Source organism: Puntigrus tetrazona, chromosome 6 (genome assembly GCF_018831695.1).
Source record: "Puntigrus tetrazona isolate hp1 chromosome 6, ASM1883169v1, whole genome shotgun sequence".
In the NCBI taxonomy this organism is placed as follows: Eukaryota; Metazoa; Chordata; class Actinopteri; order Cypriniformes; family Cyprinidae; genus Puntigrus; species Puntigrus tetrazona.
This window is the reverse complement of record NC_056704.1, coordinates 20016309-20026208: the sequence shown is the minus strand read 5'-3', so window position 1 is coordinate 20026208 and position 9900 is coordinate 20016309. Positions and strand designations below refer to the sequence as shown.

At 35.9% G+C, this 9900-nt stretch overlaps 1 protein-coding gene across 2 annotated transcripts; it reads left to right on the top strand.

The window, feature by feature from the left end:
* Positions 1–337: 337 nt before the first annotated feature.
* sfi1 (SFI1 centrin binding protein) lies at positions 338–9663 on the top strand. Of its 2 annotated transcripts, none has more exons than XM_043241472.1 (31): positions 338–647; positions 748–819; positions 910–1020; positions 1225–1319; positions 1472–1589; positions 2078–2180; positions 2253–2409; positions 2872–3033; positions 3144–3214; positions 3313–3405; positions 3869–3966; positions 4089–4155; positions 4265–4395; positions 4490–4571; positions 4848–5026; positions 5124–5199; positions 5288–5383; positions 5517–5593; positions 5679–5781; positions 5875–5971; positions 6050–6210; positions 6296–6370; positions 6725–6799; positions 6885–7061; positions 7169–7380; positions 7518–7613; positions 7756–7894; positions 8091–8163; positions 8245–8359; positions 8720–8822; positions 9337–9663. In XM_043241472.1, exons 1-31 carry the CDS (start codon positions 505–507, stop codon positions 9481–9483), a joined length of 3504 nt encoding a protein of 1167 aa, XP_043097407.1. In that variant the 5' UTR covers positions 338–504; the 3' UTR covers positions 9484–9663. The 2 variants fall into 2 exon arrangements, with proteins under 2 accessions (XP_043097407.1, XP_043097406.1); XM_043241471.1 differs by having other exon boundaries at positions 7699–7894.
* Positions 9664–9900: the final 237 nt, after the last annotated feature.

The following is a 9900-nucleotide window of genomic DNA, read 5'->3' as shown; positions in this document are numbered from 1 at the left end:
AGAAATCTCACAAGTGATATGTTGAACATGGCCTTGTTAGGACTTCTGCGTGAGATTTTTAAATGAATGCAGAACACAGAGCACTGTGTCTCAACATCAAATTCATCATGTGTACTGTAAAGGCATAAAAGATCAGTTCTACGGGATGTGTCCATAATCACTTGTTTAAAAATCTATTTAATACAACTGCGTAAATTTAAAATACCATTGTAACACAATTGCACGGTTATTATTTATTATAATGTAAATGCATTATTAAAATGTTTAAATTGCCATTTCAGGCAGGTCTTTTATTATGACATTTTTTTCCGGAAGAAAATGTATTCAACGCAGAAGAGCGGCAGTTATGGTTCGTTGTTGGTTTTTGTTAGTACGATGACAACTGCAGTAGCGTTAACGCCTTAAATTGACTCTATTTTATTTATTTTAATTCAACCAAGTATAGTTCAAGCACCGGATGCTAGACAATGATTTGATTTGATTTGGGTGAATGATCTATTAAAGATGCAAACGACAAGACTAAAAGTTGGGAAACAGTTTGGTGGTGTAGAAAAGAACCGGCCACGCAAAACACCAATACGGAAAAACACTTACCGGGTCGGATATACTTGGAACCGAGGTGGTAGACTTAAAGAGCTGAGGATACGGTAGGAGATCATTTCATTTAAGTATCTCTATGATGGCATCCCCATTCGTTTATGTGTTATGAATGTCATGACAAGTGACTGTTTTTTGGGTGGTGTTTAGGCACCTTGCTCGAAAGTTTCTTCACTTGTGGATTCAGAAGACATTTGGACGAATAACAACATCTCAAGCCAGGTCCGGTAATAGTTTGTTATAAGATGTACAAAGAAATACTTTAGTGTTTCTCCTGTGCTGTATTTGTTGTTTATATGATTTTTTTTATAGATCTCATTATTGTAAGGTGGTCTTGAGGAAAACATTAGTGGCTTGGAAAGACGAGTGGTGGCATTCAAGAAAGGAGTGGACTCTAAATATAAGGGCAGATTGCCATTATACGTAAGTTACGTCTCTTATGCTCTTATTGATCAAATATAGTCAGAGCTGTAATGTTTTAAAACATTACTATTTAAAATATTTGAATGTATTTGATATAAAATGATATAAAATAAAATGATTATTAGTCAGCAGCAGTGAATTGTCATCAGCATGATCTTTCAGAAATCAATCTTATATGCTGATTTATTTTTTGCATCGTTTTAGGTATATGCTGTTTAGCAAAACATTTCAAGCTTGGCAGGATTATGTCGCTGTCCAGAGAGAAGAAAAGAAAAAGCTTCAGCTTGCAATCAGATTTGGTATTTATTTCATTATTCTAAAAATAGTTTAGTTTAATATCAGAATTAAATAAATATTTGAAAAACATTTCAGCGTTTCATCTCGCATTACTGGGGATGATTTTGTTGTGGTATTATGTTATAGCAGCTATAACTGAATATTTGTACTGCAGAGAAAAAGCACAAACTGCGTTGTGTGTGGAATGGTTGGGAAATGTACCTGGACATGTGTCGCATGAAACGCAGGATGCAGGAGGCAGCAGTGCAGCACGAGAGACTCTCTATACAAAAGTGAGCATGTGGTTTCAGAAAATACTGAAGAGTCACATTCATAAGAGTAAAGAAGCCAGAGACATAAACAATATTGCAATCCTGGTATAGGGTTGATTATGACAACAACATTTTATATGACGAAACAAGCATATATCATTCAATATGTTTATATGATTTAATATATATAAATACATGTCTTATTGTTTAAGGTCATTTTGTAGAAACCACAATATATTTTTGTCATAAAATTTTATTTATTTACAAAAAAAAAACATATATTTCTTTACTGTCATTTTTGTTAATGCATCCTTGGTGAATAAAAGTATTATTTAGAATGGTTTAATTAAACAATTATTATATGGTACATTTACATAATATGAACATATTCAATGTAATATACAAGCATTTTTATATATGTATTTTTTAAAATGGCCTTTTTGTAAAATACTAATTTGTAAAGTACTAATTTGCAAAATTGTTGTTTGCGTTTATGTTGGTCGTTAAAGGTGGGTTTGGACTGTGTGGAATATGACACTACAGAACAGGGATGTGGAGTACCATCAAGAAGATCTTGCTTTGCAACACTGGGCTCACACTGTCCAGAGCAGAGTGAGTGTGAACATCTCAGAAAGCAACTGTACGATGAAGCTGAGTGATCTCTAAAGTGACTATTGTTCACAGGCATGGCTGCACTGGAGAGATAGGATAAAACAAGCCTGTGCTCTGAAAGAGAAAGAGTCTAAAGCTCATCGTCACTATTGTCTTCAACTGTTAAGACATGCACTGCATGGATGGCTCAGACACACAGAGAACCGACAGGCCAAGAGCGAGAAGACAGGTTCCGTTCACTTTTTATATTTATGATACGTATTACTGTGGGTTGAATTGGTTAAAAGCGACAGTGAAGACGTTTCAAACAAATATTTCTGTTTCAAATAAATGCTGTTGTTTTGAAAGTTCTATTTATAAAGGAACCCTAAAAATGTATTGGTGGTTTGTTAAGAAGCTGTTTTCATTGTTAATAATAAGAAGAAATGTTTATTAAACACTAATCGTACTAAAACGATTTAACATGCTTTTTATAAAGTAATAATATAGTCATTTAAAGTTATTAAAATATATATTATAAAATATTGTGCAATATTACAGTTTTTTAATGCATATATATACATGCTTATTTAAAAAAACAATCTTAAAAAACCGACCCCAAATGCAAGTCTTTTTAATTGCAATAACTTGACACAGTTATGCTTTTTATTTTTTTGCATTTTATGCATTTTAGTTTTCTTCTGTGTTGCAGCTGTTGCTCAGGATGTATGGCGTATTGCTGTGCTGAAGAAGTTTTGGTGTCGGTGGAATGATGTACTGCAATCCAGGCATGCAGAGAAAGACCGAGGACAGAGAGCAGACAAACTGGCCCAGCACGGGTCCCAGCGGCTGGCGTTCTCACACTGGAGACACTGTATCTTTGCTTACACAGTTCTCATATTTTTATGCTGGAAGAAACAACTAAATACGTCAGTAAAAACATGATGGTACCTGATGTATTTGTTTTCCTGAGCTGTCTTGTAGATGTCAGTTTGTGCTCACAGAAGGCTAAGAGGGAAAAGGCTGCATTGCATCACAGACAACTCCATCTTTTGGTTAGTTGTTCTAGTTGTTCTTGTCATTGTAAATGTATTCCTTTATTATATAGCTGTGCTTGTTTGTTCATTTATGTTGGTATTGTATTTCTTTACAGCATTTGGGTTTAAGAGGCCTTGCTCTAAACGTCACTCAAAGTAAAACTCATCGTCTCAACAAGAACATCAGTGTCCAGCATCATCGTCACATTGTATGAACTACACAAAAGAACATCATAAACACAACATCTGACAGATCTGTAATGGAATTTAAAGAAATAGTTCTTCCAGAAATGAAAATTCTGTTAGAAGTTCCTCCCTCTCAGGTTGTTCCAAACTTGACTGTCTTACTCTTGAGCAGAACAGAACATATTTTGAAGAATATGGGTAACTAAAAATGTACTGGTGCCCATTTTGAATGGAAAAAAATATTATGGAAGTCAGTGGAGACCAGAAACTTTTTGTTTTTCCACATTTATCAGAATATTTAAACGAGAATTTTGGAAGTTCTGTAAATGATAACATTTATTTATTTTTGGGGAAACTGTCTGTTTAAATTAATTTTTTTTGTACTGTAAAAAAAATCATTGTGATATGACTGCTATATTTTTCTATTTTCTTTTGTTTAGAAGTCAATATTATTTTGTGTAAAAAGTGGATATTGACATTTTTCAGTTGCTGGTGAGGTATTGGAAAGTCTGGCATCTGCGCTTGGATCAGGCTGAGGACGAAAGCCTGCAGCCCCAAATGAGTGTTGCACAAGCTCATCACAAGTTAGTCACATAAATGATATAAATATATTGTTTTTTCCATTTGAAGCATGTCTATACATTTACGTCATTAATAAACTTAAGTAGCTCTGTAAGACTTTTAAATGGTTGTTATTAATCGACAGAATTTCTGTGCTGAGATCATGCCTTCATCATTGGAGAAAACGTCTCACAGAGCACAGACAAATGCTGGTAGCCACCACTCTCTCAGTATCTAAATGTAGTTAGTAATTGTCTGCACTTTTCCCAATTTTTGCCTTATATGTTATCAAACAATTCGTTTATACACATATGTACATAGGAGTTGGAACTACGTGCTGATGCTTGCTTTGCTCGACGTATCTTTCCACAATGTGTAAACACATGGATGGAGTTTGCAACACAACGCACTGAGAAACGAGGACAGAAAGAGAGAGCTGAACAACATTACAGGCAAGTTTCTGTGCCTAAAGAAGTGTGTGCACATGTAGGTATGCATGTCTGTGTTGTATTTTAGTGGAAATGTATGTTTTTGTCCTCTGTACAGGCAGCAGACTTGCAGTTGGGCATTTTACACCTGGTGGGGAAACCTAGAGGTACAGAGAGAACAGAGACATGCTGAAAGAATGGTATGATATCATCCATCAAAATACATTTTAAAAAAATTAGGTCAGTGAGATCTCTTTTTGTAGAAAATAATACTTTTATTACAGTAGACTAAATGATTGATCAATAATGACATTAAAGACATATCTGTATCAAATAAATAAATTCTATATCAATTAATTTTACATTTATATTGCATTCAGACATTTAGAAGAAACTTTTTCTAAAGATCCACAGCGACAGCGGAAGCAACGGAAGTTATCTTAAATTGTAATGATGTGTTACAATATTTTTCATAGGCTGTGTTGCATTCCGAGCATGTGTCTTGTGCTCGTGCCTGGTCTCGGTGGTACGCTGGTGCTATACAGCGTAGAGACGAGAGATTCAAACAAGCAGCAGCAGACTCACTTTACGAACACTCTCTGCTTCGCAAGGCCCTGAACCAGTGGAGAAACCTTGTTGCAAGCATACAGACCAGGTGTGAATCAGATACTGTGAGCTACAGGAAAAATATCCAAATAGAGAACCTTTATGCAGTTTAAGCTTTTTTTTTGGTTGTGTATTTTGTTGATTAGTCAGAGACATTTCCAGCAGGCAGAGGATCATTATGGACAGCACTGTCTGAGAAGAACCATGGCAGACTGGCATCAGGTACGAGTGGCAATCATACGATGATGTTGTTTTAACTTGTTTGAAATATTGTGAATCTAAAAATAGTAAATATGAGCTTCTTAAACAGTACATAGATTGCAAAAGACAGAAGAAAGAGAAACTTGCACAAATGGAGAAACATTACAACAGCAGATTGCTCAAACACGCTTTAGAGGCTTGGAAGGTATGAATACATTTGTTTTGACTTATCATGCAGTATATTTGCAAATATTGCTATGTTATGGGGATGTTTTTAAAATGGTTTATATCAAGCTGAAAAGTAGATTAACTCATTGTTTTTACATGTATGCATGCAGTCACACCATTTACAGACTCAGTCGATCAACCAAAATGTGGAGTGGCGTTATCAGGAGCATCAGCAGCACCTTGTCAGGTATTATTATGATCTGTATTGTACTGTATTGTGTATATTTTAAGATATGTGATCTATTCTGTCTTTTTTACTTGTGATTCTGCAGAAGAATGTTCTATTTGTGGAGGATAAACGTGGCAGAGTTGATGGAAGAGAAAGAGAAGGAAAACAGAGCAAAGTGTTTTTCTCAAAAGCACCTTCTATCTCAGGTAGTTTTATCAAAATTAGTTGTATAACAAGTGAAAAGTAACACCTATTATTTATGTGTACAAGCTAAATGATATATTTGAATTGTTTGATAGGTGTTTCTGGCATGGCGACAGAGAACATTATCTTCTCATCTTCACCATCACCAGCAGGAGGAAGCTCTGAAACAAGCTCGAACACACCTGGATAAATGTACTTTGGTTATATGAATGCCGCTATTGTTAGACTGTGTAGTGATGTAATTATTCAGTGTTGTTTTTGTACTGCTAGTTCGCATGCAGGTGGCTTTCAGAAGATGGAAAGAGCGAGGCACAGAGGTAAAAGATGACCGGATGGAGAATGAGAGGGCCAGGGAACACTACAGCAGAACCCTGGGAAAAAGAACCCTCAACACATGGATCACTAATACTCACCATCAGAAAACCTATCAGGTGACTAAATATCCATATCTGTATATATTTCAGTCTAATTTTAATTATTAGATTTTTTTCATGTGTTTATTTTTGTGGTTTTTAGGTAATGAAGAAAAGAAGCTTTGAGCTTCACAAGTTGAGGATTTGTCAGCGCATTTTTGTCTGCTGGAAAACACAGGTGAGTTATAAATGTAATTCCTACTACTGATTGGTCAATACACTGCTCTAGCTGCTTTTAAATGTGTGTTATATTAACTGCTGTGGCACAAAATGCTTTTAATTATTTTAATTATTTTAATAATTTCATTATTTTTTTCTTTAAACTCTTATTAACATAGCACAGCCTGTTGTTTAAATACAGCTGTAATTGTGATGTTAAAGCTTTATTACGGTTACTGTGCAGTAGGTGGAGCTGCTGATATGGTCTCATTTACTTTTTTGAGCTGCAGCTACTTATGATTGATTGTTACTGTCTCTTTGAAGTTTTTTTTATTGTATTTTCTGTCTGAGTTTGAATGTTTATGACATACAGCTGCAGAACAGAAGAACAGAAGCTGAGAAAACTGAGACTGCCCTTTGGCATTGGTCCCTCAACCTACAGGCCAAGGTAATGATCATGCGCTGCTTATCAAAGATGATGCAGGTTTCCTGCAACTGCATAATTTCATGCAGTTTGTTTTACATGTTTTCAGGTATTTTACATGTGGAGGCTTTGGATTTCAGAGCGGCAGAGAAAACAGAAGCGTTTGACTGAGGCAGCTCAGTTTTACAGAGATGAACTGTTGAGAGAGGGTGTCACACACATCCTCACACACACAGCGCACATGAGTGCATTCTCAACGAATATTGCCCAGCACAGCTATGAACAGGTGCTGTTATCATAGATACCGCATATGTACTTCAGTCTATATGCAATGGAATACATATTTGTTCACGTGTTTACATAAATATTAAGTAATGTACATCACATACACAGAGTTGTCGACAGCTGCAGGAAGTGGTAAGGCGGTGTGCTGTACGATGGAAGCAGCGGGCACTGTGCAAGCCTGTCAAGAGTAAAACAGACAGCCACCCCAAGAAGAGTGTGTCTTTTTTTCTACCAGAAGAACACACCCCCTTCCCCACCCTTTGTCCAATCAGAAGCCAAGCAGCAGAGCACAGGCAGAAAGATTCCATCATCAGTCAGCTGTAAGTCTTTCCTATTGCAAAGTTTAATTCTGATTCTCTTTGTAATTTTTACAAATTTGATTCAGATTTTGAAAATGAGGATAGATAATCTAATAGACCGTTCTTGGTTTAACTGAATTGTTCTGTTCTGTTATCAGGGGGGCAGTTCGAGCATCTAGATTGCAACCAAGAAGACCAGATGACCTTCTGCAGTCCCCACTCAAACCTCTGCCATGTGACTTCAAGATCAGCAGGTGTAGTAGGCATCAAACCTAGTCACAATCATTTTTATTAATAACTAGGTTCACACACTTATAAATCTACCTTGTATTCTGGTAGTCAGAGGTTGTCTTTAAGAGGGACTTCTCCATCACCCTCAGTCCATTTGCCCCACAGCCCACTGGAGTCATCTGTAACAATGCTACAACCAAAGGTCCCCCCTTTCAAACCTGGCACTTCTGGATACATCACCACTACTGACCAGGACATACTGCTTCCTCCATCTTCATTTACTGTCTCTTTAGCACATGGCAAGGTAAGCACAGATGCTGTTTGAACACTTGTTTGAATGCTTTTGTATGTACTGGCAGTTCCTATTTTTCTGGTTAATGTTTTGTAGCTTTGTATTTTTGGCCTAAAATACAATGTGTATTGCCATAACGTTTTTATTTTAATATGCTAATCAAAGACATTGAGTGAATTATGCACTTTCTTTTTCTTTTCTTTTACAGCAAAGGAGCTTACATGATCAGGAGCTTCCACTGCATTCTATGCATTTTACTTCCCACCCTCCCCAAACACAAGGTAAAAACATATGACGCAATATGAAAAAAGTTTCAATTACATATTGAAAGACCATTTATGCTTCTCGTATCTGGGCTGTAGGTGTACATGAGGAAGATGAGACTGTAGATGTGGAGCAAACAGAAAATCTCACAAAAGAACTACTAGACATTAGACTGGCAATGCAGAGGTACCAGCAAGACAGAAAACAGCTACAGTAAGTAAATTTGGCTTTGAATAGGCTTAATGTGCAGAACCTAGATGGATAGATGGATAGATAGATAGATAGATAGATAGATAGATAGATATAAAACATACTTTTTTTTCAGCTGAAGTGATACTGCAGTAAAAGTCCCAAATGTACATTACAAATACATTTTAATTTTCTAAAGCTGTTCTAAAGAAATACGAATTGACAAACCAGATGTAGTTTGACTGAATCAGCATATTAAAATGTTTTTTTTTTATACTATAAAACAAAGGAATCTTGGCCTTTGGTGCGAGTAGTAAACACTGCAAATAATGAGATGTTTTCACTTGCATAGTGAAATCAGTTTGTGTGTATGTGTGTGTTTAGGACATGGCGTAAGCTCCAAACGGTCTTGAGTAACTGGCTTGAAACAACAGGCATTGAGGGAGAAACTGAGGAACGAGAAAACATTTTAAAGGAGTTAAGTGAGGTATGTCCATATGTTTTTTTGGGGGGGATTTTTTTTTTCCTGTGCTCATTCATACATGCATTCACTTCTTTAAATATGTGCAGTGAAAATGGAGCAAATAACAGTAAAAGGTTTTGGTTCCTTAAGCTACGCTATCAGAAGGCACTGGTGATTTGCATTTATTGCACAAATTTTTTGAATATTTACGTAAGCTAAATCTAAGATTCTCAAATCCAGCTGTGTATCTCACTAGATAAAAGTCATGGATTGCATAAACCCTTTCTGTTGCTTATACCATATTGGAAATATATCAATTCTAATGGACATACTTAGTGAATTGAATTAGTATGTTTGTACTTGTCATTACACACCCCTAGACGTCTACTGGATTTTGTGATGTTTATGTATGCATGTTTGTAGAAAAATATTCTATTTGAGACAGTAGCTGTTTGTTCATTTCTGGTTTAATTTATTTGTTTATTATTTAATTTTCAGAATAATTTTGGTAACGGTTTCATATTATGTTTCTTTGCAGCTTGAGGGGCGCATGTCTTCTCTGTCTTCAAGATTAAACAAACAGAAACCCATCATGGTTCGCTATGCTGCCAGAGTTAACACCATCCAGAGCCAGCTGCTACTGTCCGATGTTAATACAAAAACACCCACTGAGTATGGAATATAAGTATAAAAGTTTATATTGTGCAACCATTATATGATGGCAACCTCATTCCAGAAGCAATTTCAGATGATGATATATTTTTAGAGAAAACAATATTTCAGTTATTTATGTATTTAAAGGCAATGTTTGTAAATATGTATTTCGTTTCTAATAAAGCATTAAATCACTTATTTGAAGGTTTTGAAATTGTTTATTTACCTTTAACCTACATCCTGAAAAACTGGGTACCCGGGTTAAATCTTTGTTTGCTGCGCGCACTTCGATGGAAAGTTGGATCCTAAACTTTGAATCCTCATTTGGACGTAGCATTCAATACTAAAACAATTCCGAACAAAATACGTTGTGGAAATGCCGTACAACGCCAGGCAAGGAAAGATGCCTGGACGAGAATAGTCCACGTGACATAAGAGGTCCAGTGTA